Source organism: Cupressus sempervirens, chromosome 6 (assembly GCF_028749045.1).
Source record: "Cupressus sempervirens isolate cs-2001-9-10 chromosome 6, ASM2874904v1, whole genome shotgun sequence".
Classification (NCBI taxonomy): domain Eukaryota; kingdom Viridiplantae; phylum Streptophyta; class Pinopsida; order Cupressales; family Cupressaceae; genus Cupressus; species Cupressus sempervirens.
The window spans coordinates 623,530,256-623,551,948 of NC_143123.1; the positions used below are offsets into that span (position 1 = coordinate 623,530,256).

The following is a 21,693-nucleotide window of genomic DNA, read 5'->3' on the forward strand; positions in this document are numbered from 1 at the left end:
AAACAAGACCAAAATCTCCTTGGACATAATCAAGGAAATAACCTCTATGGGAAGTAGCATGAAATGAAGCCCCTAAATCTAAAACCCATGAATCATCAACACTTTCTAAGAAAATAAGCAAAGCATCCTCTTTGGATTTGTTACTTATCATATTTGTCTCCTTGTTTCCATCTTGTTTGTCTCCTTCATTATTCTTTTGAGTTCAACAATTTTTCTTCTTATGCCTTGGTTTCCCACAGTACCAATAACTCTTGGTCCTCTTGATTGAGATATCTTCCCTTTTAATTTTCCTCTTGATTTTCCATGATTTCTAGAATTGTTTCTTCTCTCATTCATTCTGCCTCTGCTTTGTGTGTTCCAAGCACTTCCTGATATAGATCCACCTAAGGTTTTCCTGCGAGTTTCCTTAGAATAACACCAATCACATCATCAAAATTTAGGGTATTAGATCCAAAAACATAATTACTCAAAACCATTACCAAGTCATACCATCTTTTAGGCAAAGAACACAAAATAAAGAGAGCCCTAATTTCTTCATCAAAATTAATATTTATAGAAGATAATTGACTCATAATTGTATTAAAACATTTAAATGATTTGCAACATATCCACCTTCCGACATCCTCATATTAAATAAACGCTTCATCAGAAATACCTTGTTTGAAGTAGAGATATTTTCATACAACCTTGCTAGGGTTTGCATCAACTCTTTTGGTGTCTTCACTTTTGTAATATTAAATGCCATCGATTTTACTAGGCATAAACAAATACTTCCAAGTGGCTTTCTATCCAAAATATCCTAGTCCTCATAGTTCATAACAATCAATTTCTTGGATTTTCCTTCCAATGGCTGTAAAAAATCCTTCTGATAAAGATAGTCCTCCATTTTCTTTTTCCATAACTAAAAGTTCTACCCATTAAACTTCTCAACCTTTAGCTTACCCTCGCCCACCATCACTCCCACTCAATCGTGAGTCTTTCAATCCAATATTTTGTCATAGTAGGTCTAATATTTAATCAATACTATCCATATAACAAGAGTCACAAATGACTTGTATTCTTCAACCCAACAACTCTTCCAAGTCCATAATCTTCTTGCATGTCCTCCAAACACTGTTAATCAACATCCAAACCCCTTCCTTGATTTTCAAGATCAATTCATCAACTTTGCAATCATCTCAATTAGTATGTCACATAATGATGTCAGGCCTAGGGCTTCCTTATAAAGATCACCAAAGTGTGGAACCATTCTTTTTATTTATGATACACATTAAGGTTACATAAACCTATCATTCACTAAGGTTTCATAAAATTTGAATGAAGGATGATAAGTTAAATAAAAACATTTCTACCAATCCCTATATTACAGAGAGTTTAAACGAACTTACACTTCATATCTTCAAACCACCTGCAAAAATACAAGTAACTCTCAAAATTAATAGGATTGATTCATTAGTGCACCATGCCAATTGGACAACAAAATTACACTAAAAAATACACATGAAATACATAAAATTCCACAATTTATCACTAAATTCTTTTGATACATCACCAACCACCTACATTAGAGGACCCATAAATCACAAATAAAAGTTTTTCAATGTTCCCAACCAGTTCCAGCCAACACAACACGTTCGAACTTTTGTGATTGAACATGGGAAACCAGATTCTGTAGTTTTGCAAGACATAAATTGGAAAACTTGTGAAATTGGCAAAGCTTCACAATTTCACAAGGTAAAAATTGATAGACTTGCAAAATTAAAAAAAGGTTTGCTATTTCCCAAGTATCCTATACATCTCCTTTTGAAATGACAATAGGATCCTCATAACATCTTTACATACAACTAATGGTCTTAAAAGACCTTATTATAATACAAAATGCACCAAAATCAAGTTAGGGGCCTTATTACGTCATTCCATTCAACCATGCCATACTTGATGGCTCCATATGAACTATTAGGTGCTCTTGCACCACCCTCTTTAGGCATGAAATTTTGGATGAGATCCATTGGATGCATTTTTATACTATCAGAGATATGTGCAAATTTTCCATTTGTTGGTTTGTCTGAATTTTTAGCCATTTTCGTATCACCCCCTTCAAACCCAATATCCTATCTCTTCTCTTTCTTTTCCTTAGCTCTTCCACTTCCATATTCCTTATCTTCTTTCTCATAATCATAATCATAATCATAATCTGCTAGTTGATTATTTTTAGCTTCATTAGTTGAGAGATCAACCAACATGCAAGTATATCTTGAAGACTACTACCTTTTTTCTTGTTCTCTTTTCCAACCTCTTCATATTTCTTGCTAATTACGTGTTAAATGATAGATTTGGGTTCCTTAGCTAGAGGAGAGGATTTTTCACCCTTTATCTTACTAGCCATTATGAAGGTGGTAGCCTTTCTTGGCACGCCACATAGTTTGGTAGCAATCACTAAGGGTGTGGAGGTCTATGGGGTGCCCAGTCATGACTTTTTTTTGAAGCACTTAGGTGAGAAATACACTTCGTTTTGCCAGAGCTAGGTATATTAACTATATTTTTAGGCACCCCTTTTAAACTAGAAGTTTATTACCCTTTCTCTTACTTGTCATTATGGAGACAATGGCCTTGCTTTTCATGTCACATAGTTTGGTAACATTATTGAGGGTGTGGGAATTTTTGGAGTGCCTGGTCATAGAATAATTTTGAAGCACGCTTGTAACAAATACATTTCTTTTTGCTAGAGCTAGATATATCAATTGATCATATCAACATTTCTTTTTAGTAGGGTTGGATATATCAACTCTATATTCTTTTCATATTTACATGTTCTTAAACTTTTAAAAATGACACTTAAAATTCAATTTATCACATGATATGATAGATGGGGGACATTCATAAATGAATTCATCTCCATAAATTTTCAAGTATCAATTGAATATTTGTAAAAAAATTATAATAATTGTATTACATGATAAATTAGACATATATTTTGAACTTATACATAATCTACATAATAACTCTCTCAAAACTTTATTATCGCTTTAAAACAAAACATAATGACTTTAAACTCTTAATCTAGTTTAAGTATCAATTGAATATTTGCAAAAAAATTATAATAATTGTATTATATGATAAATTAGACATATATTTTAAAACTATTACGTAATCTACATAATAACTCTCTCAAAATTTTTATTATCACTTTAAAACATAATGACTTTAAACTCTGGTTTAAAATAAAAATAATTAGATTTTTCATCTGATATCCACAAAATTGTAGATAGATAGATAAAATTTTAACGTCCACGAGGCTAAAAATAGCCTATGGGACAACAAGACAACTCAAGTAGACTTAAATAGCACTGTTCGCCTCTTGTGTAGACTAATGATGAGCCCCCCCAATTGCTCAATGTACTCTTCGTTGAACAGGTTATGCCAAGAACTGTCACATATAGTATCCGCAAACTTATCCCTGCTATCCTTGTAGGCCTCACATTCTAGAATAAAGTGCTGTTCAGTTTCCACTTTCCCAGAATTGCAAAATCTGCAAATTCTCTCTTCCCAAGCCTCCTTTGGCCTCTTCCAACGCCCGGTCTCACAACGAAGTTGGTGAGAGTTGGTTCTCAGCTGAGCAATAAGAATTTTAGCTCTCCAAGAAATGTTGGCTCCTATGTACACTTTTTCGAGTTGATCACAAGTGGGGTTGAACTCATTTATATAATATAGTTTCTTCCTCCCAATCTCGCTTCCCCAATTTCTCTTGTAGAATTTTTCCATAACAAAGACCTTTATTTCTTTATTATTTGTGGGGCACATATTGAAATGAATATTCCATTTACTCATCCACTTGATGTTTTGTTGCATCCATGTCCTTTTTCGCTTACATAGTGTGTCCCTAAAGACAACTTTCGGCCATCTATCCTCTTCCATTTTTTCGATTATTTTTAGATAGCTTAAAAGGCGAACCATAGCAAGTGCCTCGATAGGCGCAACCCCCATTTCACTTAGCATGATGTCATATGGAACAGTGTTTTTAATTTTAAACTTGCTTGTAATCAAGCGCTTTTGGATTCCTTCGATTTGTTTCCATTGTGCTATAGTAGTGCTGCTGGCCCATAATTCACACCCATAAAGAACAACTGGCAGCACAAGAAGACCAAACAAGGTTTGAATAGTTTTCCAATCCCACAATTCCGCTTCACGGCACCTATTCTGAAGAGCGTAGAAAGCCTTCCATCCACCTAATGTCCTTTTATACCTGCAGCTAGACCAGCTTAATTTTTTGTTGAAATCGATGCCAAAGTATTTATATTCCACAACTTCTTCGAGAACACTTCCATTGTAATAAAATTCGTTGATGCTCTTTTGAGGTAGTGTTGAGACCGCCTCTTTCTCTCTCCATTGCTATTGCTGCAAAACGAACTTTGGAAAAATAATCGAATCTTATTCAATCTGAGCAAAAATGCCAGCACAAAACCCAAGCATATCATTATTGCTCATTTTCATTCCAAAATAAGAGTCAAAACAAACACGTTTTTGAAGTCCTCTAAGCATTTAAAAAGAAATTTCTACAGGCATTTCACTCTTCCCTTCTCAAGAGTAAAAATGGCAGCAGTCTTGGAGACAGTAGCTGCGAACCCCGGGGAACAAGTTAAGGTACTTCTCAAAGAGTTCGATGCAGAGCTCTCCACAATCGCTAGCGAAAGAGAAGGAAAAGAAAGCGTTCCGTTGACTCCTTTCTCAGATGCCGAATGGCTCGCTCATTTGGAGCTCAAATTTGTCCTGCGTTCCCTCAAAATCGAAATGCTGCGCACTGTGGGCCGTTGTATCGGTGCTGTTTATTCAGACGGAGTTGCTTCGCATATGTCCCCGACGGCCGTGTATGCGCCTCTTAGAGTTTTATCTTTTTACTTAATAGCAATAATTGCTGTTCATTATCAAAAACAATAATTGCTGTTGAGTTTTGTTTAAATAAAAAATAGGGTTTGTTTTGGCTGTATCGTCAACAGTTGCATTTAAAACTATAGACCATCAATGGAGGTTAACACCATGTTTTGAATTTTTAATCTTTTATACGAAGTCTAGGAAACGCGGACTGAAAACCTCACTGATGGCATCAGTAATTTTATGTATATTTCATTGCTTGGAATTTCAGAGAGTTATATGTGCTGAACTCAATACAATCAATACAGTTAAAGCGTAGCTTTAAAATTTTGATTTGTTTGAAGATGAGTTCGAGTCAATTTACATAAGTAATGCAATTTCATACTATAAGAGCTAATTGGTAGTATTGGTTGATGTTGGGGCAAGTGCAAGTCAATTAGCCATTTGGAAAACACTTGAAATTCTGACAAATATAGATGGATAGGTAGGTGAATTTTTAATGTCCACGAGGTTAAACATAGCTTATGGGACAGCCTTCTCACTAAACCGGCTTTAATAATTCGGTTCTTTTTGGCACAAGCTGATGATGAGCCCACCTATCTCCTTGCTGAATAGGTCGTACCTAGAGCTGTCAGATATAGTATCTGCAAATTTGACCCTACTGTCCTTGAATGCATCACATTCTAAAATAAAGTGCTGTTCGGTTTCCACCTTTCTAGAACTGCAAAATGTGCAAACTCTCTCTTCTCAAGACTCTTTTGGCCTCTTCCATCATCCGGTCTCACATCTGAGCTGGTGAGAGTTGGTTTGAAGCTGAGCAATAAGAGTTTTAACTCTCCAAGAAATGTTGGCCTCTATGTACGCCTTTTGGAGTTGGTTACATGTAGGGTTGAACTTGCTGATATAATAAGTCTTTTTCCTTCCAAGCGTATTTCCCCAATTACTCTTAGGGTCCGTTTGTTTCACGGAATTAGCAAAACTGGGTTTTGATTCAAAACCGGGTTTTGTCAAAACCTGGTTTTGAATTTCAAAATCTGATTTTGAAAAAAATATTTGTCACGTTTGGTTAACCTGGAAGATGAGTGGGAAGATAAATTTTTCCAAGTTTTAAAAACTAGTTACAAATAACAAAATAGTCATGATTTTACAATATATTTGACATAAAATATTGAATGCAAAATTTTAAATAAAAGCTAAATTTTATTCTTTGACATTTTATCATACAAAAACTCTAATAAACAGAAAAAGGTTCATTTTTAATATTAATATTGATCATACAAAAACAAGTTATAAATAAAATAGCATGTTAATTTTATTATTAATTTTTATCATACAAAACCACATAGTATCATGACATTACAAAACATTTGTCCAATGTGACGGTTAGAAACCCATAAACAAGTTTCAACATAGAAGTCATATCTGAACAATTATCCACATACGGTCCAATTATGGTTCAAATGAAGAAGTCAATCTCTACACAAAATCATAAATTTATGCACATTTTCACATATGATCCCAGCAAAGAAGTCCAAACATAATACAAAGAAAGCATTGTAGAAAGATAATTTCTGCCTTCGTCACAGAAGCAACCATGGCCCTATCCACCTCTCGAGCCTTACATAACTTGCACTCAATTTTTTCAATACGTTGTACAGTTGTAGCTGGGGCATCCTTGACCCAATCAAAGTGTTTGCATCCATTATTCCCCTACAATACCAAATCTTCGTTAGTTCTTACGATAATGTTGATACATTATTTTTAAACAAAAATATATTAACCACCTTTTTTTCCATTTGAACAACACCAAAATTGATGTTCGGGATTAGTTGGGGTGTTTGATGTCTTTAACAAGCACGAGACACCACAGCGACACCTTGGCACATTCAGCATAGCCATCAACCTATTATAATTATTGTAATTTCAAATATTACATTAGATAGATAAAGAGCGATGATAAAATGTATAATTTAATTTTTAATTAGGATAGGGAAGCATCAATATAGTACACATACACATAATAAAGATTTAACATTTGGCAGATTATATTACAAACTGACTTATTACCCAGTTGAGCTATTTCAAATAGCATAACATATGCAGCTGGATAGAGATACACACAAAAACAACTGCACGAACAATGAAAAATAACATGCAATATAAAACATTGTATATATATTCATCATGTTAACCCAACGCTCCAAAAAAAACAGCCAAATGAAAGAGAGGATTAAAAAGGATACAAATTGTGCACATTCATAGAGAACATAAAAGCACTGACTTATAACCCAGTTGAGCTATTTCAAATAGCATAACTATGTAGCTGGATAGAGATACACATAAAAACAACTGCACTAACAATGAAAAATAACATGCAATATAAAACATTGTATATATGTTCATCATGTTAACCCAACGCTCAAAAAAACAACAGCCAAATGAAAGAGAGGATTAAAAAGGACACAAATTGTGCACATTCATAGACAACATAAAAGCCCATAAAATACCAACCAAAATGGATATGCTATCATAAGAAATGAAACCCAACTACATTCCAGCCAACTATAAAATGAAAAGCACATTCATAGACCAAATAAATAACCATGTACGAAATTGATATTGTTAAAGACAACAACACATAAAATATGAATATGATAAATATAACTCATCACTTTAATGCAATACGATTGTTAAAACACAATCAAAAGTGGTTTTTTGTGACAGTGAATGTAGCGCTGTCATGTCAAATATTCACATGAAATGTTAAAACAGTCGCAAGAGTTTTAATCCATGCTCAATCTAATGTCCTCCAAACTTCAGTTGTACATATCTTGCTCTCTCCCCTTCAGTCATCCTTAAGAACCCTTTGGCTCACGAGCTTTCAAGCAAAAAGCTATCATAAGCCTGTAGCATGTTATCTTCACTAAGATTGGGTATAACTTTGTGGGCATCATACACTTTATCATAAAGTGAATCTAAATGCCCTTCATCCATTCTGATATTTTGAGTTTCCTTCAGACCAGCATTTAAAGAATTGATAGCATTAGATATAACATCCATGAAACCAGCCATGCTGGCCTTCTTTCTCTTTGCCTTCCCTGATGATGTTGGTGACAAAAACTGTTTGCCGGTTGCACTAGATCGATTGGAAGGATTCATGTCACCATCCAAATCAGTAGCATTATCCATTGTTGTATTATCCATTGCTGTATTAAAGTCCCCATCATCATTTAGATCAGCCGCCTCATCCATAAGGTTCTTCATTGTCATGCGCTGTTGCAGCTGCTGTCCCTTCAGCTATGTCATTGGCCACAATGTAGGCTAACTCATTGAAGTACTGAAACAGCTGCCTCTTATAAACTTTCGCATTTTTGAAATCTTTTCGCTGCATGTTGGCATAATCAGTGAATTAGTTTTTGAGTAAATACTATATAAGATGGCTTATACTTTAAATCATAGGAATTTGAAACAACATATTACCTTGAGAAGCTCATTCCAGACACTCTGGTTGACATCCATACATTGGGTGGCCTCGTTCCATGCACCCACTTGTATTTTTTAATTCTTTCATAACTCTATACCCAAGCTTCCATGTTTTCAGCTTAATTTTGAAATTATCTTTTGATAGATGAAGGTTCAATTCTGCATTGAACTTCCCTTCGATGGCAGTCTATGCCTCTTTTCTAAATCCCCCCTCTCTTTTTCTACCAATGTGGACTTGCTCTTGCAGCAATTCCAGATATTTGTGTTCCATTTCCCATGTCCACAATACCTTCCTTGGACAAGGAGGTACATGGGTTACAAATTTATCCATCCATGCTATTGACCAAAATTGGAACTCGCAATAATGAGTCAACAAATTCAAATACATTGAGCATATAAAATGGAACAAGAAACTAAAACTTCAAGTAATTCTAACACATGCATAAAAAAAATTTGCAGTCTCATTCAACAATATTTTACTCAATGATAAATTGCATAGTGTTGTTATACTGAACCAACACTAAGAAGCTGTACATTGAAACAAAATATCAAATGACAGAAGCATTAACAAACAGCAATATGAAATATCAAATTTACTTCTTTCTTTTTCTTTAGTCCACCTCGCTTTTTGCACCTTTTTCTCCTTTAATCCCCCTGGTTTGGCCTTATCTGCATACTATTTCATTCTTGCATTCTCTCATCCTGATGATGGATCACAGAGTGTGATCCGAAACGTTGATGCTAAAAAAACAAACACAATCAAACCCAGAAGCAAAAATACAGTCTAATGGATTGTGGAAATCTAATAAGATTGAAATTTACTGTTGTCGTATCAAGATTCAAAATCAGCAAGATTAAAGATGAAAAGCAACAATTTCATTTGTTTTCAAGCCGATTGTTGCTCAAGTTACATAGCATGCAGATTATAATCCAACGCTCAAATATATGTCTGCAATACATATTTTCTTGCAACACTATATCCATGTTCACTACTCATACAGGTGACTAAACTAGGTTGATCCAATCCCCATGCTGCAAAATGGGAATAAAGGAAAAAAGAAACAGCCAATGGATTGAAAAGGGGCATTTACACAAAGACAAGAGGAACAAGAATTCCTTACCTTGTTTACTGGAGGTTCAGATTGTGTCATCTCAGTGGCCATTAATCTGACAATAAAGAAAGATTTCGGACAAAGCAATTTAACTGATGAGAAAGAAGAATCACAGAAACAATATATGCTTATCAGTAGTGAGAATCCAATTGTAGTACTTCAGGTATTATACACTTCTATGAATCCTCAGATGGTTATCAACATTACAAAGAATGCATTGCAAAATGGTCATGGATTTGGAAGAAATAGTTAGGCTCACAATATTTTTAGATTGTTTCCAGTACTTGGATGTTCAAGAAGGCCCACAGAAGATGCCTTTTGAATACTATCTATACTATCTTGGAAAACTGTTATTTGAGGACTGACAGGTCATTACTGGCATATTACAATTTGAGGTAAATTAGATATTACTGTTATTCAACCAATTGTTTAGTACATGTATTAAAAACTCATTTAATTGAATGGGATATTCTACCTTACGCTCACATAATTGCAAAGTTCAAAATGAGACGTTTATGGGAGTTTTAAAGGCATAGGATTCTTGAGAGATTGCACATTCCGAAAGTGGTAGGATAATGAGTTTTGTTTTCTCATATGATTCATAGAGTGGTAGGTTCCAGACTGAATGGAATGATAACTTCTAGTTTTGTTTGACCTTTATATGGTTCAAATAAACAGCAAACTATGGACTGTTGGCTATTTTGACTCCTTTTCTTGATTTGAAATATCTGTAAAGATATGTTGAGAATCTGATTTCTTGATGTCAATATCAATAAGAACAAATATATTCATATTTTCCCAAATTAAACTAAACTAACATAAGAGCTGGATACCAATAACTAATTGCGAGACAGTGGTAGGATGTGCCATACGAAATCTAGATAAGCTAAATCTTTCTAGATGAGTACATTGTGGAGGACAGGAGGAACAACTGTAGATATTATGGATTCTCTGTGATAGTCTCTAAACATGACAAGAAAACCTTTGTACTGGCTAAAACAGAAGCTAGCAATCTGATGCACGTAGGGTTCGAAAAGATATACTACCTCAATGCAAAAAAACATGTGATTACAATAACTAAATTGCTAAATTCCTGCCAAGCCACAATCGATATCAGTTGATAGCTTCAATACAAACCTTGGCGTACTTATCCAGTTTGAACTTGATTAGTGAAATAACAACATAATAAAATGAGCGAAGGATCTGGATAACAATTTGAATAATATTTCAGTAGCATAAGCTAAGAACAAGGTAAGAGAAGGTAACGAAACTCTTAAGCAAACTCGTGGATTCAAATGGTCCAAGTCGAAGTCCATGGGCTACTATATTGGCAAAACAGCCATATAGAAGATGAAGCTAGACAAATAATTCTACACTTGATTATTGACTGTTAACAGGACCCCCAATCGCACTTACCAAAATGAGGGATAGAACCATCAAAGGGGTGTTAAATAGGGTGCATTTCGGCAGTAGATGAATTAAAGAGTGGGGATATCATTGTGGAATTGAAGCTTCCAATTTTTTACTCAGTCAAGTTGCACATATTATTGACCTGCAGGGTGTTCCCTTTATGCTGCACAGTGGAAGCTGTCAGAGTGCATTACTTTCAGCTTTCTTATGATGGCCACCAGGATTTTCTAGTTCCAACAATAGCTTGAGAAATGTTTACCAAAATTATAGTTTCTCTCTTTTGTGACATACATCTTAAATAGTAATCTCATTAAATTTACATATGAAACTATGATTTGCACAATTGGCAAGACAATAAATGCCCACCCAGTCACCACACTAGTACATAATTAACTAAGATATTGTTCATACCAACAATCATCAGCCAAAATGTTATTCATACCAACAATCATTAGCCAAAATTCAAAGCACTGTAACAGTAACAAACTAAAGCATATTCGATAGTAAAGCATCAGCGTGCCAAACTCTCATAGAGGTCTTCAACAATATAGCATCAACTGCAGTTAATGTATCAATGTTTGATCTAAAAAGTTCACTTACAAAATGCAATTTTCATGTTTGCTTTGACACAACTATGCATGAGATCTGTAGTCTTCCCACATGCTTCATGCTATCTCATCTCGGAATTTTTCCCAATCATCTCTATCTCGTTGAGTCATTCCATACGTCTCAAGTATTGGTACATTTATCGCATTGCAATCATCATTATCTTCAATTTCGATTTCAAGTGGAACACCATCCTCTATTGTAATGTAGTTTTGTAGAATGCAACATGCTAAAACAAGCTTAGTTTGTGTCATGATTTGATAAGATGTTGCATGCCTCAAGATAGGAAAACACTGCTTCAAAATCCCAAATGTACGCTCAATTATATTCCTAAGCGAGGAGTGTCGGTGGTAATATAACTCCTGCGGAGTGTTTATTTGGTGCGCTCTTGAAAACTCCTTTAGGTGATAACATGTAGACTGAAAAGGGCAATAAATCTTGGTACATTTGGATATCCAACATCCACTAAATAAATTTTTTCTACAGAAATGCATAAGTTGAGTTACTTTTATAATCATTATCTCATTTATCGTAAATGTCACTATATAACCAGTTTACAAGACGACTTGACATACCGGGGGGAACTACTAGCGGATTTGATCTCGAGAGAGGTGAAGCAAGAACACGACTATCTGCAACAAACCCTTCCCAACCAGCAAGAACATATTGAAACTTATAATCAAATGACCACACACCCAAAACATTTTGTGACAAGTGACCTTTTTTGTCGCGATATTTAGCTTGTATATCCACATTGACAGTAACTGGTATATGGGATCCATCAATTGCTCCAATACAATCCTATAATAACCGCTAGGATGTTCAAATGTGCAACAATATGATTAAATGTAAAGCAAACAAATGTGGCACTAGGCGATTTACCTTGAAGTACGGATCAAAACGATCCTTCCCAACAATCTCTGCAGGAGTGTTAGGACCAGGGGGTACCAAATAATCAACATGGAGACTTAAGATACCCATCAACACCCTGTTGAAATATCGACTAATTGTCTCTCCTGAGTGACCAAAGTTGTGAGCTATCTTACAATTCCTCAAATTGTGGCCAAAGGTATGGAGTAACATCACTAGTTGTTCCTCTACCATTATGTTTAGTGCATCTTGAATGCTTCCTTTTTGCCTTAGAATATTGGCTAGTTTTAGTTGTTCCTCTACCATTATGTTTAATGCATCTTGAATGCTTCCTTTTTGCCTTAGAATATTGGCTAGTTTAAAGAAAGCTCCTTTGCTTGTACGAATTTGATCATGACAATGTGTCTCATTGGAGTGGACAATTCTCTTATAAGAAGGAATTTCATCTCTTTGGCGCTTATGCCTCTCTCTTCTACCTTCTTGTGCATATTTTGCAAGGTAGGCAAGAATAGCAGCAAGAACACAAATAAGCCTAGTCTTCCTAACAATGACTGCATGGATTCTTATATCTTTAATAGGAGCCATCAATAACCCGAAAATAAGTAACAAATAAATGTAAGATATCAGAGAGATATAAACTGTTGTAGACATTAGGTACATCCAATAAACCAGTTGCAACAACTAGCCTATCTTCTGATGGTAACATTGTAATGAGAGAATTGATTGGAAGACTAGGTGCAAATTTGGGCAGAAGCTGACTTGAGAGTGGCTGAACAAAAGACATTAACACATGGGCTCAAACAAGAGAAACAAAGACATACCAAACACTGAAACAATACAGTGACATCAGAAAAGAGAAAAAAAGACGGAGAAAGTTTATAAATTTTAAGCATCCTAGGCAATAGGAGATACATGTGGAAGAAGGGGAATGAGTTAGTTGACAAAGAGAGACGAAGGAAAACTGACATGATAGAGGACAAAGAAATAGAACAAAGATTTTTCTTGAAATTCTAAAGAGATTTCTTTATTATATTTGGTAGAATTGTCAATAGTGTATTGGATATTGGATATAGGGATTGCACTTCTAGATACATCATGCCATACCTCTATATGAACTTATATTTGGACCATATCAAATATGATTGGATATATTAGGAAATCATCTAGTGCTCTCTGTAATTTCGGGTTATGAAAAGCTGTTAACATTAAAAAAATTTCAATAAAGATGTATTTATATGACCAAGTGCACAAATATAATAAATCATAATATACAGTGCAAAGTGGACACTATTTGGGTGGCTTCCTTAAAATAATTTTTTGTCTATGTTTCACTAAGTCATGGAATGAGGATGGGGAATCATGGACCTTGATTTGGAGTCAGTAGTTGGTAGGGGTCTAGAGGCAAAGCCCCTAGTAGGGTTGAGGGATTGTGCCCTTGTCACCAAGTCCATCAAGGCCTTTGGTGCTGTTAGAATCTTAATGAACTAGAAAAAATGAGAGCGCAACAGTATGATATGCAACAACACAATCAACAGGTAACACAACAAAATTATCCTAGGCCAATCCATCCTCACTGAGGAAAACAATCCGATCCACTAAAAATAGTTCCTTTATTAGAATACCAAAAACCAATTACAAAACTCTACCTTCCTTTGCCTTAAAATTATGCTTTCAACATTTTCTGATAGCTCAAATAACAAAACAAAATATTGTTGTAATTACAATGGGAAAGGTAAACTTCTAGGGGGGGTGAATCAGTAGTTTAAACTTTGATCCATAGAAAGTTTCACTACACATCCATCTCATATATTCACTAAGTAAACTTAAATAACATGTAAAGCATATACATCTAAATCATGTAAACATATAAACATTCACACACAGATGACACCAGATATGATTACCCAGAAGCCCTCCAATGAGAAGCTAAAACTGGGGTAGGGATGACACCCACAGATCTTCACTACTGCAGTAATAAAGTGTATCCAATGAAGGTTACAATGTTTTGATCATGAGATATGATCTACCTTGTGAAAGGTCTGCCCTGTTAAAGGCTTACAAAGACTGTTAGATTTCACCCTGTTAAAGGATTTCAACATCCTGTTAGAAGTGTGCCTTGCTAAAGGACTTCAACTCACAATTAAGTAAGCACCTTGTTAGAGGATTTCAATACAACCTGTTAGGACTACTCTGTTAAGAGATTTTGATTGAAATCACCTATTAGAATGTCTCAACATTGATCCTGCAGTTAACACTTGATTACTTGATGATAGATCACTTTTAAATTGATGTATTCTCGATTCTTCTTGATCAGATGTCTCTTTGCTATATGCTCTTCACTTTCTCTGTTCTCCTTTAATTGATTCTGCAATACAATCGTAGATCATAACTACTTAGCCACCTTGAATGCTCTATTTGCACATGCAGACTTCTCTCTTTTCTCCTTCATACACCTTCTCCGCACTTTGATAGTTTAGGGTTTGTCCTCCTTAAGAAGACTTAGGTGACTTAGGGTTAGGTATGAATCAACAGCTGTGATTCATCCATTTTGCCGCTTAAACCTTCCCTTTTTTTGATTGGTTGCATGTAATTGCATTGGGAATCCAACTTAAGATTTGTCCTTATCTCCAAAATATTGTAATTCATCTTTAAGTCGGCTAAAAAACGATTTACATAGTTGTTTGTGCCTTTACAAACAACTATATCAAAATTGTCTCACTCGCCATTTGAAGTCTCTGATGCTCGGCATATACTATCTTCTATACTGTGACTCGGCATCTGTATTGCTTGACATGCACTGCTTGCTCGACTCCTGAATCACTTGGCATACAATGTCTGCTCGACACTTGAGTGACTTGGCACATGAGTGGCTCGACACTCACTGTGGACTCGGCATGCTCTATAATATACATGTTGTGTTCCGCTTATACTACTTGTTCCGCATGAACTAAGTAAATGACTTAAGTGTGTAGACACTCATTTGTCAAAACCAATCTGAGATCAACAATAAAAACACTTGGTCATGCATTAATATCCTTAACCTTACGAGCATAACATATCTCTTATGTCTCTTGTTCGGCTTATGTATAAAACTTCAAAATTTCAAAATTTTGTAACGACTTAGATACCTCAAAATTTGATAACTCCCTCTGAGTTGATAGGTCTATTTTGTATTTAAAAATTCTGTACTCCTGCTGAGTAAATATGTCTCAGCTGATACACTTTGACTTCATGTTGTTTCTTTGCTTGCTCCCCCTTAGCTTATTCTGTCTTTTTCTTTGCCCCTTTTCTTATTCTCCCCCAATCTCCAAAATTTTATATCTCCCTATTTTTGTTACTCTCCCCCTTTTTAACACTTATGTCAATAGGCTATACACTGATAGTGTGTTTGTCCAGAAAATATTTATGGACATCTAGGATTATCTTGAGAGTTGCATCCCAATTTTCACATGCTACATCCAAAGACTTGATTTGGATGGCTAGCTCGGCAGCAAGGTTGACTAGGTTGTCCAATGTTGAAAGATTTGGGTCTTTCTTCATAAGTGTTTCAGCGTAGCCTAATTCCTTGTGCAAAATTTCCATGTGTGGGGTGAGTGTTGTTTGGATGCTAATTAGTTTTACCCTTATATTGGCTTCTTCTGCTGACAATGCAATTAACTGACTTTGGGTTTGTAGCAAAGTTCTGAAGTGCTTCTCACTTTGAGCTGGATTCATAGGTAGTTTAGTACCTGATGCATTAATTTGGCTTTCCAGACCCAAAATGTGACCTCTAGTCTCTTGTGTGAAGAGTGTTGGATTACACAATTTAGTGTACAATGAGAAAATGTTCTCAAGTACCTTCTTCACATCCTCAACCTTAGTTACCAATGCAACTTGTGGTAGTGTTATGTCACCTGATATTTTCTCATTTACTTTATTCTGAAATTTCTTTTCTGACCATTCTAATAATTTTGCATTTGTGTCAAGGTCTGCATCACTAACCTTCTCCACCATATTTGTCAGTTGTTCAATGAGTGGCTTGATCTCATCTGGAGTTGGCAGACTGAATGCATCTAAGAAGATGTCTTTAATGTCTAGCAATGCCTCTTTTTGCCTATGCTCCCATCTTAGCAGTTCCTGATGCTTCTTTCTGGCTAGGGCTTGTTGCAATATGCCCATCTGCTCTATGGACATTGTGTCAAAGTCATACTTTGGTATCACAATGTCTTCATCAAGACTCACATCTCCATATTGGATTACTTCTTCAGCCTTTGATGTACTCGGACTCGGCACTGAGATCTACAATGGTGTTGCATCTGTGCTCGGCTTTTGAAAAGTGTGACTTGAAGGAGTCTCAGATACTAGTAAGGTTACCAGGACTTGAATTGCTACTTGTTCCTTCGCCTTAGGTGTCAACTCTGTTTCTTTAGGCTTGTCCTATTTTGCCACAATGCCTTGTGATGCACCTTGATCTTGTGCTGTAGGTGTAGATAAGTCTATTTGACCTATTCCACTCTGTGTTTCTGTAGTGGCTTGGGTTTCCACTGTATTATTCTCAATTGTATCAACCTTATCTGATGTAGCTTCAGGTGTTTTATCCAAAGGTTTTACATTAGTGACTTGAGGGATGATAGTAGGTGGGACTAGTGTATTCACCTCTTCCCTTGGGATTTAGTCATTGTTTTCTATAGTTCATCTACACTCACCAAAACAGGATTATCACATAGTTTTGCCTGCAGTGTAGACTGATCTAGTATCTTCTTGAGATCTTCCTTTGTAAGGGGATTGATGTTCCGAGCTGTGATATCAGAAACATCCTTAACTGTTACTGTTTCAGTACTTACTCTTGTTACATGTTGAGGGCTGACATTAGGCAATTGTGTGTCTGGTACACTCTGTTTTTCTTGCTGCTCTGCCTTAGTTGTTGTCTTGTCATCTTCTTTCATTTCTGTCCCTCCTTCAGCAGTACCTTCATTGTTATCATCTTCCTCATCATCTTTAACCTCTGTGGGTTCCTGTTCACCTTCTTTCACTGTAGCAAGCCCATATGTTACTTTCAACATTTGTGTGGACTTCTTAACCACATCTTCAATATTATTTTGTAGAATGTTGAAGGCTCTATACGTAGGTACAAACCTAACTCCATATTTCTTCATAGCCTTAGCAATTTGTGCCTTACTTAGTTTAGACATCACTTGTGCAAGTGAGGATTCCCTTATTTGTCTTTCTAAGTTTAGGCAATAACACCATTTCTGCTCAACTCTCTCATATAAGCTTTTTGGCATAGAGTTAGCAATTTCTAATGGAGCTTTCTTAAAGTTTGCCATTATGGCATATATAGCTTCCTCCACTTGATTCTTTTCTACTTTACCAAGGTTATCAAAATCAACATGTGAAAATCGTGACAAATTTGCATTATTCTTAACATTTTCACAGAGATTCTCTAGATCTGACAAAGGATTGTGATTCACCACTTTGAATTGGGTATTGTCATCTGATTTTGTTTTCTCCTCATCTGATTCGGCTTGTGCAATGTACTTCCTCATAGGTTTTTTCTGCGCTTCACCTCCCTGCTTTGCTGGTTTAGTTTTCTCCTTGGCCTTTTGAGCAGCCACACGTGCACTAGCCCATGTAGTAGGTGCTGTAGGCTTGGCTTGGCTTGGTTTGACAATCTTCTTAGCCCTTGTCACTAGTTGTACCTTGGCCTTCCTCTTCTTTTGATCAGTGGGAGTAGGTGCTTTCTTGGCTTCTTCTCTTTCGGCACCTTCAGCAACTTCTGTCTCCTCTTCCTGATCTTCTCCCATTCCTTGAGTTAAAGCTAGTGGTTCTTGGGTTTGAGAATCTTCTTCCTCTTCATCCTCTTCTTCCCCTTCTTCCTTGTGCTTGACACCTTTACCAAACTTGGCTTTCAACTTTTTCACCAATGTATCTTTCTTCTTAATGACAGAGGCTGTCTTCAATTCCATGGTAATTTTGGACTTAGGCAACTCATAGTTTCCAAATGCCTTGGCATTTTTGTCTACCTCTTGTGCAAGTAAAGTTGTGATAGCTGCAGAGGTTTCATTGTTGGACTAATCGCTAGCCTTCCCCTTCGGGATTCGTGACATGGCTTAACCGCCTCATGTGTTCTATAAGTCTAGTGGTTGTATCGTGCATTAACAGGTCGAGCTTTTGGTGCAATGACAACTCTAGCTTGTAACATTCATCCACATTGATTTCATATCCTAAGGGTCTCAACCATCTTACCCTTGGTGTAGCAGCTTGAACAAAAGTATAGTCGGCATCCACTAGGAAACAAATGTCATCATAATGCTTTTCCACTAGAGATACTGGAATTCTCAATCTTTTCTTCATTGATTGCTTAAAGTCTTCAAAATAACTTGTCATCACAGACTCAAAAATCTCACGTAATTGTTCAATGAACTCACCAATTTGCACTGCCATTGACCTATTTGTTTTCGAACCAAGTGTGCCAAATGTGGGAAAAGTGTTTTGAACATAAAAGAAAATGCATATCAATATAGAACCAAATTTGCATTGAGCACTCTTTGGATTTCTAATTGCTCCTAGGTTCTCAATTAATTGCTGTAGTTGTAGTTCTGCAAGATCATATGTGTGATCTTTCTTGACAATCTTATATCCCACATCCATTGCAATATAGGGCACATCGTATAATCTACTGGATTGGTAAAACTTGTGTAAAATAACCCTGACTGCAAAGTCTAACAATGGATTTGTAATAGTGTTAATAGTCATTCCTCTCTTGTTCTACACAACTCCTATATTCTTTTCAATAACTTCTTTTGAATCACTTCTTAGGGTCTTTAGGCCAATCTAGGGTTGGATACCCTATAACCCTATGGATTATTATCTTAGTTATCTTGATAGGTCCATTATCCAACCATAGTGAACTATCATGTATTCTGCTTAGCACAATCTCAATCCATTTTGTTTTGAACACATTCGGGAAATCTAGGGCTCGTGTTAATCCTTTCTTCTGTACAATTTTGTATTCTTCCTTCAATACACCATTATCACACAATCTGTCATATGCCTGCCTAATCTCCATATCACCAATGCTACCAATTTTACAGTTATAGCATTTCCTAACATCTTGCACCATTAAAACATTCGGTGGTATTATGGATAACGCACTGGAGGGGTCTTGCTTGTAAGCAATGTTAGGAATGGCTTTGAATATAGGTTGCTTAACCTCATTATTAACCAGTTGAATATTCAAAACTTTCTTACCCTCTACATTCTTTGAACTAGATGCCATTCTGCAAAACTAGGGTTTACAAAAATCTAAACAATGTAACTCGACACTTGGTAAATACCTTGCAAGATCTGACGAAACGGTGTTGAATCGTTGCACAAATCTTCTGCAATCGCTCTGGATGAATTTCTAGATTGCCTCTTGCTCTCCTTGCTCTTTCTCGATTTTGAAATGATGTAAAATGAGTTGAAATCGATCAAATACCCTTTTCAAATCGTACAATTAATGTTGAGTGCTTACACAGCTGTAAGCTTGACATCAACCAATTTCAGGCTCACTCGGCATCCATTAACATTTCATTTTCTCGGCAACCATTACGAGCTCAACATCAACTAGCCAATTTGTCAGCTCGGCATCCTCTAGCATTTCACTCGGCACATACAAGAAACTTTTCATACTTGGCAACAACATGAAAAACTTAAAAGATTTTTCTTGGATTCCTAATAACATCTTGCATCTTTGTTCATGCTAATGTAATCTTTTCAGTACTAACTCCTTTGGAATTGATGTATGATATAACCTTATGAATATCAGTCCCACATACCTCTTGATTGCGTAGTTTGATGTGGTGTGATCACCTAACCCATTTAGTGAAGTGATCCTTTCTCCATTCGATGTATTGCAATCATCCTTCTTCTTCCATGTCTTGTTCATCTCATTTTTGACATTTTCAACCTTTGCCTTGCCTTTGCCTTTATCAAATTCACAACTAGGTGCCTTTGACCTTGTTGGACAATATCGACTGATGTGACCAGTTTTCAAACAGCTAAAACATGTGGTTTGACTCAACCACCTCTTGTAGTCACCTCTGAAGTGTGTCCTAATACAATTCTCAGGAAAATGTCCATATTCTTGACAATAATGACAACTATATCTTGTATTATAATCCTAGTTATAAGAGTTGCCATTGTTCCTTACCTTTGTTTTTCTGTTTGATGACCACATGGGTTTGGATCTGCACTCAAATACTCTATGTCCATACTTTTGACAGTTGTAGCAATATCCTTCAACTCTTTGTGTGTGCATGGTCTTGGTTCTGCATTCATGTGCCTGATGTCCTTGTTTGTTGCACTTATGATAGTGAACCATGTTCTTGTGCTTGACATTCTGATTTATAGTCTTGTTCCTGCACACATTAGCAGTATGTCCTTTCTTACCACAATTATGACAATTAGGTTTGGAATTCTTACCTTTGTTGCTCCTTTCTTCAACACTTTTGGATGATTCTCCTTCTTCAATACTTGTGTATCCCAGTCCAGATGTATCATTATTAGATCTAGGGGATCTCAATAATTGCTCAAAGTATTTGATGGCTTCACTTGGTTTGTTGAAACTTTTAGCAAATTCCTTTTCCCTTTTTAGGTCAGTTTGCAATTACTTCAATGTTGTTATCTCAATGTCCTTGACATTCAGCTCATAGTTGGCATTCATCATTTGACTTAAGAGTATCCAATTGCATGTTGGAAATCTTGGTTAGCTTAGATGATTTTTCTTCTAGTTTGTTGCTCAAAATTCTTTTGTTTTCTTCAATCATGACTTTCTCTTCCATAGCTTTCTTCTTCTGTTCAGTCATCTCACATAGTAGTATGGCTTGTGATTCTTGTTCTAACTTGAAATTTCTGATTTCCTCAGCTTGGGCGCTGTTCTTTTCCATTAGATCTGCAACTGCTGCATCAAATTCATTTGAGTCTCCATCTGCAAATAGCTTAGTAGTGTCCATCTCTTTGTAATGTGTGCCATTCTCTCCAATAGCAATTTCCTTCCTTCTCTTCAAAGATTTCTTTAATTCTTCTCTTGCTTCATTTAGTTGATGTAGAATGAGTTGTATTTCAATTCCCTGATTCTCAATAATCTTTCCCAACTTGTAGACTTCCATTTCCAAAATCTTTTCTAAAAGCTGCAAAGCTTTTTTTTCAGAGAACAAAGCTCTGATACCAATTGTTGGAATTACAATAGGAAAAGTAAACTTCTGAGGGGGAGGGTGGGGGTGAATCAGTAGTTTAAACTTTGACACAAAAACTTTCAGCACACATTCATCTCATACATTCACTAAGTAAACTGAAATAACATGTAAAGCATATACATTTA

At 35.9% G+C, this 21,693-nt stretch overlaps 1 protein-coding gene across 2 annotated transcripts in view; it reads left to right on the plus strand.

Moving 5' to 3' along the window:
- The first annotated feature begins 4,385 nt into the window (after positions 1 to 4,385).
- The window catches only part of LOC149553773 (uncharacterized), a 163,174-nt gene continuing 145,866 nt past the window's right edge, over positions 4,386 to 21,693 (plus strand). The window contains exon 1 of one of the 2 annotated variants that reach the window (XM_089789130.1): positions 4,386 to 4,865. In XM_089789130.1, the coding sequence (XP_089645256.1) occupies positions 4,591 to 4,865 (275 nt within the window). In that variant the 5' untranslated portion in view covers positions 4,386 to 4,590. The remainder of the gene's footprint in view (positions 4,866 to 21,693) is intronic. The other variant, XM_089789129.1, reaches the window with a different exon arrangement.